Source organism: Somniosus microcephalus, chromosome 1 (assembly GCF_052327205.1).
Source record: "Somniosus microcephalus isolate GS21.2 chromosome 1, FLI_Smic_1.0, whole genome shotgun sequence".
NCBI classification, from domain to species: Eukaryota; Metazoa; Chordata; class Chondrichthyes; order Squaliformes; family Somniosidae; genus Somniosus; species Somniosus microcephalus.
Window position 1 is genome coordinate 223235241 of NC_140987.1, and position 16911 is coordinate 223252151.

Here is a 16911-nt window from a genome sequence, read left to right on the forward strand (position 1 = left end):
TCGTTTCCGGAAATAGCGGAGTTACGAAATCAAAGCCTGGTCAGGTTGAGAAGAGCCAGCGTCACTCTGGAATCATGCCAGAGGCAGCCCGCACACACCAAACTTCAGACGGAACTTTTCCCGCTAGCTCATAGGAGCTATAGGGAAAAAAAGGAGTCAGCTCGACCAGCCAAGGACTTTTGCATTTCACTTCATCTGCCTCGTAATTGCTTGCGGATTTCTCCGAAGTTCCTCGGCCGAGGGAGGTGGTTGTCTGTCTCGGGGTCAGTTACGGTCCTAACCTGTGCCGGATCGGGATTGTGGAGAGAACCGAGACTCCTTTCACTCGGGATGGGCTGGAAAGTTCAGCTTGTGCTGTGGGTCGCGCTGCTCCCCGCAGTCGCAGCTCTCAAACCTGGTAAGAAAACATGCTAAATATATTTACATTAAAATATACGAGCTTTATAATATACATATATAAAAATATACAATAGAACCAATTGGAGTTAATATATTTAATATAATGGAGTTAACTTATGTGTGTGGAGTTTTTATATATATATAGTTAATTAATATATATATATTTATTTATTTTATATATATATATATATATATATAAATGAACTCCAGTTGGTTCTGTTGCGTAAGTGTAAAATTTAGCCGATCAGTTACGTTTATTATTATTTCTAGCCCTGTTCAGTTTCTGGGACTGAAATCTGCGCAGCTCCGAATAGTGAAATTGAACAAGTGCCCGAAACAAAGGGGTGTGGACCTCCGACTGGCTGCCAACTGTCTGGTTACTTTCACCGTGTTCATTCCTCCTGTCCATCGCCCCTTGTACATATATGGAGGGGGAGAAGGGTCGCTTGGTATCTGTGCAACTCACGGGTCCACTGTTGTACCTTCACATGTCTGCCCAGATTTATTCACCAAATGCAGAGTGGAGCCAATACTGCACAAGTGGCGGGGCTTCCTGTGAAGCGTTTGCTCGGTTTGCCACGGTTGTTTTACATCGATCCGCACTGCACAGCGATGTAGTGTGGTGGAGATGATACGGCGCTACTTCTGGATTGAGCACTTTTGTCTCTAAAGCGGATCGTTGTTACAAGGTTATTGGCTGTCCAGTAACTTGGTAAATAGGCAACTTTTTTTGTGCGTGTGAAGCTATCATCGCATCGCCTGTGTGTATATTAGCGTCATTGCACTCCAGACAAGCATTCACCGTGAAGCGCTTTGAGACGGTATGGTGCTTTATAAACACAAGTGGTTATATTGACCAAAATCCGTCTGGATCCTTTCCCTCCCTGAAACAGCCGTGCTCCTCCTTTTAAACAAGTGCCAACTACTGTGCTCCCAGACTATGAGCAGGTTTATTCCGTAAATACGACCCCCCCCCCCCCCCCCATTCCTTGGACGGACGAACACACACACATAAAGTACCGGAGTAATTAGACATTAAAAAAAACCTTGCAAATCTTGGAAATGTGCCTGGAAAACATTCAGATACTGACACAAAATCAAAATACGGCGGATGCTGGAAAACTGAAATAAAAATGCTGGAAACACTCAGCAGGTCAGGCAACATCTGTGGAGAGAGAAACAGAGTTAACGTTTCAGGTCGATGACCTTTTGACAGAACTGCAAAAAGTTAGAAATGTAACAGATTTTAAGCAGGTGCAGAGGCAGGGAAAGGGGGGAGGGGAGGAAAAACGAAAGGGAAGGTCTGTGATCGGGTGGAAGGCAGGAGAGATTAAATGACATGGATGATGGTGCAAGGCAAAAGGAGATGGTAATGGGGCAAGTAAAGAAACAAAGAAGGGTCTAGATGAGGTGTAAATGGTAATGGCAGAATCATTATCAACAGCTGCCATCCGATAAAATGGGAGCAGTGGTTATGGTCTGAAATTGTTGAACTCGATGTTGAGTCCAAAAGGTCGTAAAGTGCCTAATCGAAAGATGAGGTGTTGTTGCTGTTCCTGGAACTTAGGTTGAGCTTCATTGGAACAGTGTAGGAGGCCGATGACAGAGTGGGAGTGGAGCAGAGAATTAAAGTGACAGGCGACCGGAAGCTTGGGGTCATGCTTGCGGAGTGAATGGAGGTGTTCCAATGTAGAGGAGACCGCATCACATTTTCTGTCTTTACTCCAGAAGTAATTAAACTTTGTATCCAAGGTGGAACATGCCTGTAACTGTTTTTATTCCACTCACACTTACCTTTGCTCCCTCTTGGAATTAAGTCCCCTCCCATTCTGACTGCCTAGTTAGTGTTGGAATGAAAGCTGATGTTATCGCCTGTATGTTGTACACTATGAATGTAACAATGTAATAAGGTGTGACTAATGTATTATCGGTAGAAAACAATTATGATAATATTTTCAAAGATTTTACAGATATTCTTAGAGGTACTGCATATTTTTTTCCAGTGCTCCTGCTTTGCAGGGAATCTGTATTTCATGGGATTCCTTGGTTAGAACTCAGATATGGCCAAGGAATTGCTGTCATGCTGTTACTGAATGATAATAGCCAGTGAGATGTCTGGAGAGAACAACAAATGCTCTTTACTTTGTCTCAAAGTCTCATGGTTATTTTGTTACAGCTGTTTATCTTAATTCCAGAGTGGTGGAATGGAAACTCAAGGATTAAAAAGAAAGATAAAGATTAGAGGGGGAGGGAGAGTCGAGTAAAAGAAGAAAAGCACAGAAGAGGAAGAAAGGGAAACAGTGGAGAGAAAGAAACACAAGGGAATGGAGTCAGTAAACAAATGCAACAGCAATGAGTAGCTGTGATAGAGATGAGAAATAATTGACAGTCAGCAGCAAGTTATAAATGCAATAGTATGACAAATGAAAGCCCTGTTGGTGGATAAACATATGGAACATTTTCTTGGTGCAGTTATGCTCACAGGAAAACCAAAAGATAACCCAGACTGAAAATGAGAGCAAAGTGGCAGACTACAAAACAGAAAAATATTCAGATTAAATCAAAGATTTTAATTCAACTTGTTCTTCTCCTTTCTTCACTGGCCAGTGTAACTGTGGCGTGACATAGTTGGGGTAAAAAGATTCCTGAACTGTTTTTAACCTTTGTTTTCTCTTTCAAATGATCTTCATCCAACATTGCTCTTACAATTCCTTTTCTAAAAATTAAACCAGATATTGAAATCTGTTTGAACATTTTTAAAAATGTGCTCAGAATGTGATAACCACAAAATGTTTTTGGAGCAGCTGTCTTGAGTTGCATATCTTTTGTAATATTTGCATTAGAAAAATAAAACATGAATGGATTAAAAGCAGAAAGTACTGGCAATGCACAGGACCCGAAATGAAAACCAACAGGTTAATGAACCTTTCATTAGAACTATTCAGCAAAGTTTTGAAGCAGTTTCTATTCAAAACTCTAACCAGTTTTTTTTTTCTCAGATGAACAAAAAATACTTCCAGTCTCTTCCTGTTGTTATAGCAGATTTTCATCATTTGGGGGTAGAGTTTCCACCTTGGGCACAATTGGAAAATTGTGCTGAAATGCACTGGTTGGGTTAGGCTTCAAGTTTCTGCTAAAATTCATTTGCCTAATCACAAACGTAAAATCTTCCACGAGCCAGCACAATCGGGAAGCGTAATAGAAAGTAATTATTTCTTTTTCTCCCCTTTCCATTAAAAAGTATTCCTTGATGTATTTAAGCATGGTAATCTGGTGCAGTTTTATTAATCACCAAAAATAAGTATTTTTGATAAGGGTAGCCAGTCCTCTACCTGTGTGTAACCTGATTTAGAATCACTGAAAATGACTTAAAAAACTATACTGAACCATTTAATAGTTTCATTGGTGTACACCAGTCAGTTTCTTAGTGAATTAAATGTTTTTGGATGTGAACAAATTTTTAAAATGTGCCTTCTAGTGCCGGTGCCCCTAAGAAACTGAATGCAATTTGAAGAGCCTCCTGAACCAACACAATTGGTGAAATATTGCACTTTTGACCCAGAGGCTGTGGCCAGTTTTGTGAACAGGGACATATTCGGGTGAATTGAATCTTGAGCTAGTGTAAAAGATTTTGGAAAACATGAGCGTAAGTGGTTTTGGGTGTACTCTTTTGATTGGACCAAAAACAAATTGTCTGTAAATTAATCAAACTTTAAATAAACCTTAACAAATCAAATTAAAATTTGGTTGTCCGAATTGATTGCGCACTCCAGTCCCCGCGGCGCCCACCGGTCGCAGAAGTACTCAAGCGTGCCAGCGGACACCACGTGCTCCATCTCCAGGGCCACCCGGGCACGAACATGGCTGCGGAAGAGAGGCAGGCAATCTGGCTGAATGACCCCCTTGGTTTTGGGTGTAACTCACTAATGTTCTAAATTCCCCCATCTTTTGCGCTGGTTTGGCTGATTCTTTTTTTATTCATTTATGGGATGTGGGCATTGCTGGCAAGGCCAACATTTATTGCCCAACCTTAACTGCCCTTGAGAAGGTGGTGGTGAGCCACCTTCTTGAACCACTGCAGTCCGTGAGGTGAAGGTGTTCCCACAATGCTGTTAGGGATGGAGTTTCTGGATTTTGACCCAGTGACAATGAAGGAATGGGGATATATTTCCAAGTCAGGATGGTGTGTGACTTGGAGGGGAACTTGGAGGTGGTGGGGTTCCCATGCGCCTGCTGCCCATGTCCTTCTAGGTGGTAGAGTTTGCGGGTTTGGGAGGTGCTTGTGATGAAATATTTCCATTCATCACTGCCTGTGACTGAGATCGGTTTCAGTGTCATTTCCCTTCCCCCAGACCTCATTGTATTGTGTACTGGAATGTGCTGTGTGTAGGGCTCCGCCCATACCTGGCCCCGTTTGTAAGCTAGCTTCAGTCTAGCCCCAATCTCCAGAAGGACGACATCTCTCTCGCTTACGTGTTTCATTCTAAGTTAATAAAAGCCTTGTTTTGTTCTGCCACCTTCGAGTCTCGGAATTATTGAGGCACATCAATTTTATTAACTTATTTTTTCAACACTATGGATCAACTCCTGAAACCCGAACGTTTGGATTTGGATCAACATGCTCCGGACGCATCAGCACGCTTCGGACACTGGTTTGAGTGTATGGAATTCTTCCTGGACAATTCCGCAGCCGTCAAAGACGCTACGGACGCTGCAAGGATGAGACTCGGAATTCTGCGGAATTGGGTAAGCCACCGGGTTTACCCCCTCATCCAAGACGCCGAGACGTACCTGGCCGCCTGCGACATCTTAAAGGCGCATTACCAGCAGCCTACGAATGAGGTGTATGCTAGGCACCTGCTCGCCACCCGCGCACAGCGACCTGGGGAATCGGTGGAGGAGTTCCTAAGCACCCTGAAAATGCTTGGCAAAGACTGCAAGTGCCGAGATGTAAAAGCCGCGGTGTACACTGACGAGCTTGTTCGCGATGCCTTCATCACAGGCCTCAGCTCCACTTACATCCGGCAAAGACTGCTGGAAAAAACGGGGTTGGACCTGAAACAGGCTGCGGACACCGCGCGATCCCTGGATGTGGCCCAGAGAAACTCGGACGCCTACTCTTCAGCCCGCGCCGTCCACGCCGCCACGTGTGCACCGAGGGTGCCGCCATCTTGGAAGGCATCTTCCCCGCCCGACAGCCCGACACTGGCTGGGCCCCGCTCTCCCCCCAGAAGCCCTACGACAGCCGCGACGCATCAGGGACCCAACTGCTACTTCTGCGGGCAGCCAAAGCACACCAGAAACCTGTGCCCGGCGAAAGGCACCACCTGCTTTAAGTGCGGTAAGAAGGGGCACTTCGGGAAGGTGTGCAGAGGGAACCCCGCTGGAAAACCCGCCACCGCCGCGTGTGCGCCGTGGGAGCGGCCATCTTGGACGCCATCTTGCCCGACCTCGTGGGGTCCGCCATCTTGTGAGCAGACAGCGTGGACGCCATCTTGTATCGATCAGGGCCCTACAGTGGCATCGGTCACAGTGGACCAGACCAGGCCGCACCCGCTATCCAGATCAATGGTGGACATCGAGGTAAACGGGTGCCGGGTTAAATGCTTAATTGACAGTGGAAGCACGGAGAGCTTTATCCACCCAGAACTGGCACAACAACTCTCCCTAAAGGTGGTCCCTACTCAGGGTACCATCTCTATGGCTGACAAAACCCAGACATCGACCATTCTGGGTTACTGCACGGTACAATTGTGCGTTAACGGAACTGTATATGATAATTTTAAAGTATTAATCATGAAGAACCTATGTGCGAGCGTGATCTTGGGCCTGGATTTCCAGTGCAACCACCAAAGCATCACGCTCAAGTACGGTGGGTCCCAGCCGCCCCTCACAGTGTGCGGTCTGGCTACCCTGAAGGTAAAGCCGCCTTCGCTATTCGCGAACCTTACCCCTAACTGCCGGCCAATAGCGACCAAAAGCAGGAGGTACAGCTGGGAGGACAGGCGGTTTATCGCGACCGAGGTAGACAGGCTCCTGAAAGAGCGCATTATTGAACGCAGCAACAGCCCGTGGCGCGCCCAAGTGGTAGTGGTAAGGGGTAGCGAGAAGAAACGGATGGTGATCGACTATAGTCAAACGATCAACAGGTACACCCTACTAGACGCCTACCCGCTACCCCGCATATCAGAAATGGTGAACCAAATCGCCCAATACCGGGTGTTCTCCACCATCGACCTCAAGTCAGCGTACCACCAGCTCCCTATCAGACCAGAGGACCGCCTGTACACCGCCTTCGAGGCGAACGGACGCCTCTACCAATTCCTCAGAGTCCCCTTTGGGGTGACGAATGGGGTCTCGGTCTTCCAGAGGGAGATGGACCGCATGGTCGATGACCACCACTTGCAGGCAACCTTCCCCTACCTCGACAACGTCACCATCTGCGGTCACAACCAGCAGGATCACGACTCGAACCTCGAGAGGTTCCTGAAAACCGCACAAAAACTCAACCTCACCTACAACGAGGACAAGTGCGTTTACAACACCACGCGCCTCTGCATACTAGGCAGCGTGGTGGAGAATGGGGAAATCGGACCAGACCCCGACCGATTGCGCCCCCTACGGGAGCTGCCCCTGCCCAACACTCCCAAAGCCCTGAAAAGATGCCTGGGGTTATTTTCTTATTATTCCCAATGGGTCCCCAACTACTCCGACAAAGCCCGCCCCCTCTTGAAAGCATCCTCTTTCCCGCTCTCTGCTGAGGCCCACGCCGCCTTCAAAAGCATTAAGCAGGATATTGAGCGGGCCACGCTACAGGCAGTGGACGAGAACACTCCATTTCAAGTGGAAAGTGATGCGTCTGACTTCGCCTTGGCGGCCACCCTCAACCAGGCGGGGCGGCCTGTAGCTTTCTTCTCGAGGACCCTCCAAGGGCCCGAGATCAGACACTCCTCCGTGGAAAAGGAGGCCCAAGCCATCGTGGAGGCAGTGCGCCACTACCTAGCCAGCAAACGCTTCACCCTACTTACCGACCAGCGGTCGGTAGCGTTTATGTTCAATAATAAACAGAGGGGGAAGATTAAAAATGATAAGATTCTTAGGTGGCGGATCGAGCTCTCCACCTTCGAGTACGACATCATTTACCGGCCAGGGGCCCTTAACGAATCCCCTGACGCCCTCTCACGAGGGATGTGTGCCAGCGCCACCGGGGATCGGCTACAGACCCTCCACAACGACCTCTGCCACCCAGGGGTCACGCGGCTGTTCCACTTCATAAAGTCCCGTAACTTACCCTACTCGATTGAGGAAGTTCGGTCCCTGACCAGGAACTGCCGCACTTGCGCTGAGTGCAAGCCTCGGTTCTACCGCCCAGATAGAGCCCACTTAATCAAAGCTACACGGCCCTTTGAGCGGCTCAGCTTAGATTTCAAGGGCCCCCTCCCGTCCGTCGACCGCAATGTTTACTTCCTGAACATTGTGGACGAATACTCCCGGTTCCCATTCGCCTTCCCCTGCCCAGACATGACCAGCGCCACGGTCATTAAATGCCTCAACAGCCTGTTCTGCCTGTTCGGTATGCCGAGCTACATCCATACGGATAGGGGGGCGTCCTTCATGAGTGAAGAGCTACGCCAGTACATGCTGTCCAGGGGGATCGCCACGAGCCGTACCACCAGCTACAACCCCCGGGGTAACGGCCAAGTGGAGCGAGAGAACGGGACAGTATGGAAAGCAGTCACTCTAGCTCTAAGGACCAAGGGCCTCCCTATCTCCCGCTGGCAGGAAGTCCTCTCGGATGTGCTCCATTCGATACGGTCGCTATTGTGTACGGACACTAATACCACGCCTCATGAACGAATGTTTGTCTTTCCCCGGAAATCCACCTCCGGCGTATCCATGCCGTCATGGCTCTCCACCCCAGGTCCGGTACTCGTGCGAAGGCATGTGAGGGGCCACAAAACGGACCCTCTCGTGGAGCCAGTACACCTACTCCACGCCAACCCCCAATACGCATATGTCCGGCACGCCGACGGAAGGGAGGACACCGTGTCCATAAAAGACGTCGCCCCAGCCGGCATCGACAACAACCACGGCAATAGCGGCAACGACGATCACAGCAACTCTTACCCACCCACTACTCTTTCACCACCCCCGGAAGAACACCGACCAACGGCACCCCCACCAACTACCCCTTCAACAACCCTGGTGGCACCCCCGGCAGAGACCCAGGAGGCTACCGGGGACACCCGCGGCACCGCAACAGCCACGTCGGTCGCAGAGGACTATCAAACCCCCGAACAGACTAAATCTATAGAAGGGGTGAATGTGATGAAATATTTCCATTCATCACTGCCTGTGACTGAGATCGGTTTCAGTGTCATTTCCCTTCCCCCAGACCTCATTGTATTGTGTACTGGAATGTGCTGTATTGTATGCTGGAATGTGCTGTGTGTAGGGCTCCGCCCATACCTGGCCCCGTTTGTAAGCTAGCTTCAGTCTAGCCCCAATCTCCAGAAGGACGACATCTCTCTCGCTTACGTGTTTCGTTCTAAGTTAATAAAAGCCCTGTTTTGTTCTGCTACCTTCGAGTCTCGGAATTATTGAGGCACATCAGTGCTGTCGAAGAAGCCTTGGCGAGTTGCTGCAGTGCATCTTGTAGATGGTACACACTGCAGCCACGGTACGCCGGTGGTGGAGGGAGTGAATGTTTAAGGTGTTGGATGGGGTGGCAATCAAGCGGGCTGCTTTGTCCTGGATGGTGCCAAGCTTCTTGAGTGTTGTTGGAGCTGCACTCATCCAGGCAAGTGGAGAGTATTCCATCACTCTCCTTACTTGTGCCTTGTAGATGGTGGAAAGACTTTGGGGAGTCAGGAGGTGAGTCACTCGCCGGAGAATACCCAGCCTCTGACCTGCTCATATAGCCACAGTATTTATGTGGCTGGTCTAGTTAAGTTTCTGGTCAATGGTGACCCCAGGATGTTGATAGTGGAAGATTCGGCGATGATAATCCCGTTGAATATCAAGGGGAGGTGGCTAGACTTTTTCTTGTAGGAGGTGGTCATTGCCTGGCACTTGTGTGGTGCAAATGTTACTTGCCACTTATCAACTCAAGCCTGAATGTCGACCAGGTCTCGCTGCATGTGGGCATGGACTGGATCATTATCTGAGGATTTGCTAATGGAACTGAACACTCTGCAATCATTGGCGAATATCCCCACTACTGACCTTATGATGGAGGGAAGTTCATTGATGAAGCATCTGAAGATGGTTGGGCCTAGGACACTGCCCTGTGGAACTCCTGCAGCAATGTCCTGGAGCTGAGATGATTGACCTCCAACAACCACAACCAACTTCCCTTGTGCTAGATCTGCCCAGATTGTGATGGAATCTGGCCGCAAAACTAGAGGAAACTTCCCCCTTGCAGTTTCTCTTTTTGCCTCTAAAGTATTTCAGCAGTACTTTTGTATCCAATTATTATAAAGCTGTTATATTCAGTCAACATTGTGGGTTAGATTATTTCTGTACCTTTTTATAATATTGCTTTAGTATTTTATGGACATTTATAATATCAAGAACTTGAATTTGAGTGGAGTGTACTGATTCGTTTCTAGGCAAGGTTATTTGATGTAACATATCCCTAACTTGGCTTGAGAAATGCCTCCTTGCAAATCAGAAGTACTGTGAAGTCTGTCGCATACTTAGATGTTTCTTGTAAATGGGCTAAGTTACCTGTACACAAGTCTTGCCGTACATGCTAATGTGCAAACTCCCACCCCAGCACAACTTTACTCAAAACAACTGACTTGGCAAGGATGTACACTGTCGCTGCAATTATCCACACAATAGTTTCTCAGCCTGCAGAGACAAGCAAAAGTATTGTGCTTGACTGAGAAGGGGTTGGCAAACCAGACAGGCAATCATCCTAAGTTGCTTCAGGGGGGTAAATAGATTTATGAGACACTTCCTAGAAGTAATCCTGTTTCTAATTTTTGTATAAAATACATTTTTCTTGAATTTTTCCAAAGCTTCGTGCAGTTTCAGGTATCGCAAATATATCTATCACAGAAGCTGGAAGGTAGCTGCTATCAGATAAAGTGAATGATAGGTTGCAGTTATTACTTATGAAACAAATATTTTTGCCAGATTAGAATGATCAATTTTGAAATTGAATTTTAAGTTTAATTTTCAGTTCAGTACCATCAAAATGCTATGTTTTGTCACACAATTGCTTCTCATTAAATTAACGCTATAATTGTTTAAACATAACAAGACATTAGCCATCTGTAAGTAGTTGAAATATTTGGAGGCTGTACAGTGTTAAGAACCATATAGTATATAGTTGTGTGATTTGAATCTGTCCTGAGGTACCATCCCAACATATTGAATATATGGGAAAATAAGAGGCTTATTAACTAAATAACTATCCAAATCATGGACAAACTACTTTACAACAAATTATTAAAATGAGCATTTCAGTTAATAGTAAAATCTTGATAAGACCGGTTGGAAATTTCCTGGGTGGTAAACATTTGGGGGTCGAACACAGGGTGAGGTGAGAACTTTACCAAAACTAATTGATCTTCACTGCAGACCCTTTAGAAGAAGCCAAGGATTACATGGAACAAGGTGATTGCTTTCAAGGAAGAAAATAATCAAATGCAAATAACATTTGGATTGGATAAGGGTGGCAAAGGGAGAAGGATGGGGTAACTGTGATTCTCCATTAGAAATATATTTGTAAAGAATTAACCACAACAAAAAGTCATGATATTTTATTCATTACAATCGTGTTGTTGATTTAACATTGAATATTACACTTCAGACTTTAGTACATTCCAACCTGAAATCATCAAACTGTACAGCACAGAAGGAGGCCATTAGGCCCATCACCCCTGTGCTGACTCTCTGAACGAGTTATTTGCTTTGTTCTATTCCCCATATGTTTAAAAAAATTCGAATCATTCCCTTTTAAAAGTTATTGCAGATTCTGATAGCCACCACTGTTACTGGTAGGGCATTCCATGTCCTAAAAACACTCTGTGCTAGAAAATTTATCCAGCCTCTCTATATGTTCTTATGGTGATAATCTCTAATTGTAGACTGTAAATGAAACAATGTATAGTAGTCCAATATGACACTGTTTGTGATGTTATACATTGCTTATGGCTGCTCCCCTGCTCTGGAAAAGTATAAATCTCCATCCTATAACATGACTCTTTCAATGGCTCCCAAAATGACTCGACACAGAATCTAACGTACATAAGAATTTAGCATTTTACAGTTGAGTAATTGGAAAATATTAATTTCAGCCTTTTGATTTTTGTTTTTCAGGCAACTTTTCACAGGGTAAAATCGGTCCCAAAACCTTCGCAGGTATTTGGGAACCTGAACCTCTTGAATTTATCGATTTTGATGGGAAAATTGAAGGTGAAGGTTCAGGCCAGTACGATGGAAGTGGATTCAGAGATGGATCTGGATTTGGATTGGATGAAAATAAGCCCATTGAACCTTCCAAAAAATCCAAGAAACTCAATGTGGATTATGTGACCATCTCAAACACTGCAGGACAATATCTAACCAGTCGATGGATGACTCTATTTATTCCTTCTGTTTACACCATTGTTTTTGTAGTAGGGTTACTTCTCAACTGCGTCGCAATCTTATTGATTCGCTTTAAAATGAAGTTTAAAAAGCCGGCTATAATTTACATGATGAATTTGGCAGCAGCAGATTTGTTATTTGTGCTGATGCTCCCTCTGAAGATTTCCTACCATTTTTCTGGTAATGACTGGGGATTTGGCTCTTTCCTGTGCCGATTGGTTACTGGCGGTTTTTATGCTTATATGTACTGTTCAGTGCTGCTGATGATGTGCATAAGTGTTGACCGATTTCTCGCTGTGGTTTATCCAATACGCTCTGCCTCCTGGAGGACCCGCGGATGCGCAGTTGTACTTTGCCTTGTCGTGTGGCTTGCAGCTTTTGGTGGTGTTGTACCACTTTTCCTTACTGAGCAAACAGTGTATGTCACTGACCTGAACATCACAACCTGCCATGATGTGCTACCCCTCTCTACACTACAAAGCTATTCCATCTACTATTTTCCCACTTTATGTATTCTGTTCTTTGTAATTCCCCTGCTTGTGACCTCAGTCTGTTATGTATGTATTATCTCAACCCTTCATTCAGCAAATGTGGCAAACAAATGCAAGAAAACACGTGCTATCTGTTTGGCTGTGATTGTGCTTTCTGTCTTTATTGTCTGCTTTGCACCAACTAATATCATTTTGCTCATACACTATCTTCATTTTTATTATGCAGCAAGCGACTCTCTCTATTTTGCTTACATGCTGTGTGTGTGCATAGGCAGTGTGAGCTGTTGCCTCGACCCTTTGATTTATTATTATGCCTCATCCCTGTTCCGGAAGTATTTTGAGAATCTTCTGTGCTCTAGGGATGTTTCTGAATCTGGGAATAGCCAAACCGAATCCAAGAGCTGTAAAACAGGAAACTCCACTTTCAATGATAGTTCCTACAAAAAATTACTAGCATAAACTGATCGTAATGGGTTTTCTCAGAGTGTTTTTTATTTTATGAAGCTATGATAACCTGCAATTTAGTCTTATTATGTGACAGTATTCTCCAACTTTTTAGCTTCATTGTATTTTAATGTTCTGTGTTTTTGTTTTCTTCACATTTATCTGTGACAAAAATGATGATTTGAGATGAGATTTAATTAAAACTCTCCTGTTCTAGTAATATTTCACATTGCATGTTTTGTTTGTTGAGTGCATTCAGGACATGTTTGTTGCTGAAATTCCATTACTGTTCAGTGTAATTGATTCATCATCACCTTAACTCTTAAACTATTGTGCATTCCATATAGACTTAGCCTTGTCACATGCCAATCCAGTTAATGGGATTGAGAAAAACCCAGTTCCTACGCTTAGTTAGTTAGGTTGTTATTATCAGGTTAATGTTGCTGGGTGGCCTTGATTTTGCTTTTTTAAATGGGGGGAATAAATAGGTGAAAGGCTTTACAAGGGGTTCCTCTGCCCCCGCAAAATAGAGTATTTCTTCATCTGCTACCCCAAGTAGCTATAGCACCAGAACAATGTTGAGATCAAAATGACCCTGTTCAGTGATAGGTGGTGATCTAATCTCTCCCTCAGAAAAGTAAAATCTGAATACATTTTATGTTATGTTATTTTAACTTAATAGAAAGTAATATGCTCTGGAGAAAATAGCCAAATATAATTCTGTAACTGCACTTCTGGGATGTTACCCACTTATACTGCTGCAGCTATCAAGGCCGGTGTATAATTGTGAATGCATTCAACTGTACATTATGCCTTTCACTTGCTTCTAACATTTATGACCAAATAGAAGATCACAGTGACTACACTTCAAAATGTATTTAATTGGCTGTAAAGTGCTTTTGGACATCCTGAAGTTGTGAAAGGCGCTATATAAATGCAAATCTTGCTTTCTTTTGTAATTGGCTGGCTCCATTTACAGGATCTTCAATTCCTTTTGTTATTTTCAGGGCTGGCCCTTAGTTATGTGAAAATACAAAGTGTGATTTTTAACTCTTTTATGAAGAATATATTTACATAATCATATTCAATAATAGTTTAAAGGGTCAGAATACCATGAATATTCATTAGTTTAGTTTAACAACTGTTATTTGCAGACCAAATACTAGAATACAGACATGCTGATTAGAAATGATACAACACCCATAAGTATTTCATTTATTTGTTGCCTCTATATTACAGATTGGGTAGCTACCCTTTCAATTTGTTACAAAAATGGGTTGAAACAAAATCTGTGTATTAATATGAATAATCTGGTTGAAGATTATGTGCTATTGAATGTTACAAGTGATGTAAGAGCGAGAATATTCCTGAAACGTGTATGTTTGGTGGCAATTATGTATATGATGCTATAAGATTGTGCTCCATTTTTCTTGTATTACCGCGGAAAGATAAAGCTTCATGGATATTTTAAGTTGGTTACTTTATGATTAGTTTATATAGTATGTAATCAAACTATGTTTAAACATAATTTATCTAAAATTGCATGCAATTGAATAAAACTAATCCTTATGTTTTACAATAAAAGTTTATAAACTCAGTCTGATAAAATTGGAAGGTACTCTTATAATTTGGACATTTGTCAGCACTTACATAGAAACATAGAAGATAGGAGCAGGAGTAGGCCATTCGGCCCCTTGAGCCTGCTCCGCCATTCAATGAGATCATGGCTGATCATCCAAACTCAGTACCCTGTCCCTGCCTTCTCCCCATATCCCTTGATCCCTTTAGCCTTAAGAAATATATCCAACTCCTTCTTGAGTATATTTAATGAATTGGCCTCCACTGCCTTCTGTGGTAGAGAATTCCACAGGTTCACCATTCTCTGGGTGAAGAAATTCCTCCTCATCTCTGTCCTAAAAGGCTTACCCCTTATCCTTAGACTGTGACCCCTGGTTCTGGACTCCCCGGCCATCGGGAACATCCTTCCTGCATCTAGTCCTGTTAGAATTTTATAAGTTTTGAGTTTAGAGGAAAAAGACAGTTTCCATAAGCAGTCTGAGTCTCCTATGGACTTAAACTTGCACCTTTATGCATGCCGTTATTCTTATAGGATTAACAGTTGCCCTTTTAGCACAGTATGATGCACTGAGGACCATGTGCTATCCTGTCCACTCTGAAATGGAATAAATATCACAGCGTTAGTTTTCACCTACACTGAGTAGTCTAATAGTCACATGTTTTGCAAGTGAGATAATTACACAGAATCAGGAAAACACAGTAAAACTATCAGTATAATAGTTAATTACACAATACATAAACTGTTTTAAAACAAGTATGAGTCCGAAATGTTAGTTTTTTTCAGTGGCATCTGATGAGATGACAAGTGGTTGATGATTCCATGAAGCTCCTTTTGGCAGCCTCATATGCATTGTGCAACACGCAGCAAGGAATTAGGACCTTAGGCTGCTGCCTATTATACAGCGGTTTTCCTTGATGTTGAAGCAAGCTGATTTGAAGGTGATCAGAATAAGGGGTCGGCCATTCAGGACTGAGATGAGGAGAAATTTCTTCACTCAGAGGGTGGTGAATCTTTGGAATTCTCTACTCCAGAGGGCTGTGGAGGTTCAGTCGTTCAGTATATTCAAGACAGAGATCGATAGATTTTTGAATATTAAGGGAATCAAGGGACATGGGGATAGTGCAGGAAAGTGGAGTTGAGGTAGAAGATCAGCCATGATATTATTGAATGTCGGAGCAGGCTCCAAGGGCCAAATGGCCTACTCCTGCTCCTATTTCTTATGTTCTTAACATAATCTTTTAAATGGTCAGGAAATTACACTATTAACCATTCCTAACATCTAGGTAGATAAGGTATGAAAAGCAATCTCCTGTCAGCTGATGTTTATTTGCTTTTGACACCTGACCATATCAGACACCAATTTTAATGTCTGATTAGTATCATTTGTCTATCAAAGGACCAATAATTTCAGCTGTCATCTACATACTAAGGTTCTGCCTTGTGACAATTCTGCATATCAAACACAATGCCCTTGTATCTTGTAGACAGCTTCCCTTTTATGGACATGATGATGGATATTCTCAGGACAATTTTATGCCTTGGCTACTCACCCAACCCAAAGAAAAAAGAACACTTTAAAAGATACAGCTGCCTGAAATCAATTTTTAACACATTTGCTCAGTTTATCTAAAGTCATATAAAAATGATATACAAACAATTCTCTATTTGCCACATGATGAAGGTCTGCTTCCAACAAACATGTGACTGCTTAATTGCTCCTTCAGTTAGTTAAACTCAGTGTTAGCCGAAATACAAGCTTGTAAAACTCTTTTCCAAATTTGTGAACACAGTATGCACATATCACTCTAAAATCAAAATCCTGCAAATTGGAGCATATGATGAAGGTTCCAGTGAAGTAATGTATGGGTGATTTCACTATAGCTTCCGCAAAAGATTAAGTTTTTATGTCATTTTTATAGTTAAATCATAAATGAAGATTACGGGACTGAAGCCCAGATGTTATGATAGAATAAAATCACATCAGTTCATAAATTTCATCATTAATACAGACTAACCAGCATTTCTGTGATCTTCCTCTTGTACTTATTACTTCTAAATAAGAATGTTTGAATAATCTTCACTAATTTGTCATCTTTCAGCTGAAATGTCTAAACCATCTGAGTCATCTTTCAGAGTTTCAGTCTATTATCAGTTTACTCAGTCCAAATTACTTTCATATTGTGTCATGACTGCGTTCTGGAGCCTTACTTCTCAGATGAGCTATTACTTACACTAGTAACATTTATTCATTTTCTGCCCTGAGGCACTAGGTTTCACCGCCATACAGCAAACATTGGTATTTTCAACATTTCATTTAATCAGTGCTTTGTTAAGAGATACTCCTCGCATTCCATGGCCAGAATTTTCTCAAGGGAGGCGGGTTGGGGGCGGCCGGAC

At 43.7% G+C, this 16911-nt stretch overlaps 1 protein-coding gene across 1 annotated transcript; it reads left to right on the top strand.

Annotated features, from left to right (window-relative positions):
• On the top strand, window positions 1-14532 carry LOC147124630 (proteinase-activated receptor 1-like). Its single transcript, XM_085990730.1, has 2 exons — window positions 1-397; window positions 11731-14532. The coding sequence occupies exons 1-2, from the start codon at window positions 331-333 to the stop codon at window positions 12948-12950; spliced, it is 1287 nt and encodes a 428-aa protein (XP_085846856.1). The 5' UTR covers window positions 1-330; the 3' UTR covers window positions 12951-14532.
• The last annotated feature ends 2379 nt before the right edge of the window (window positions 14533-16911 follow it).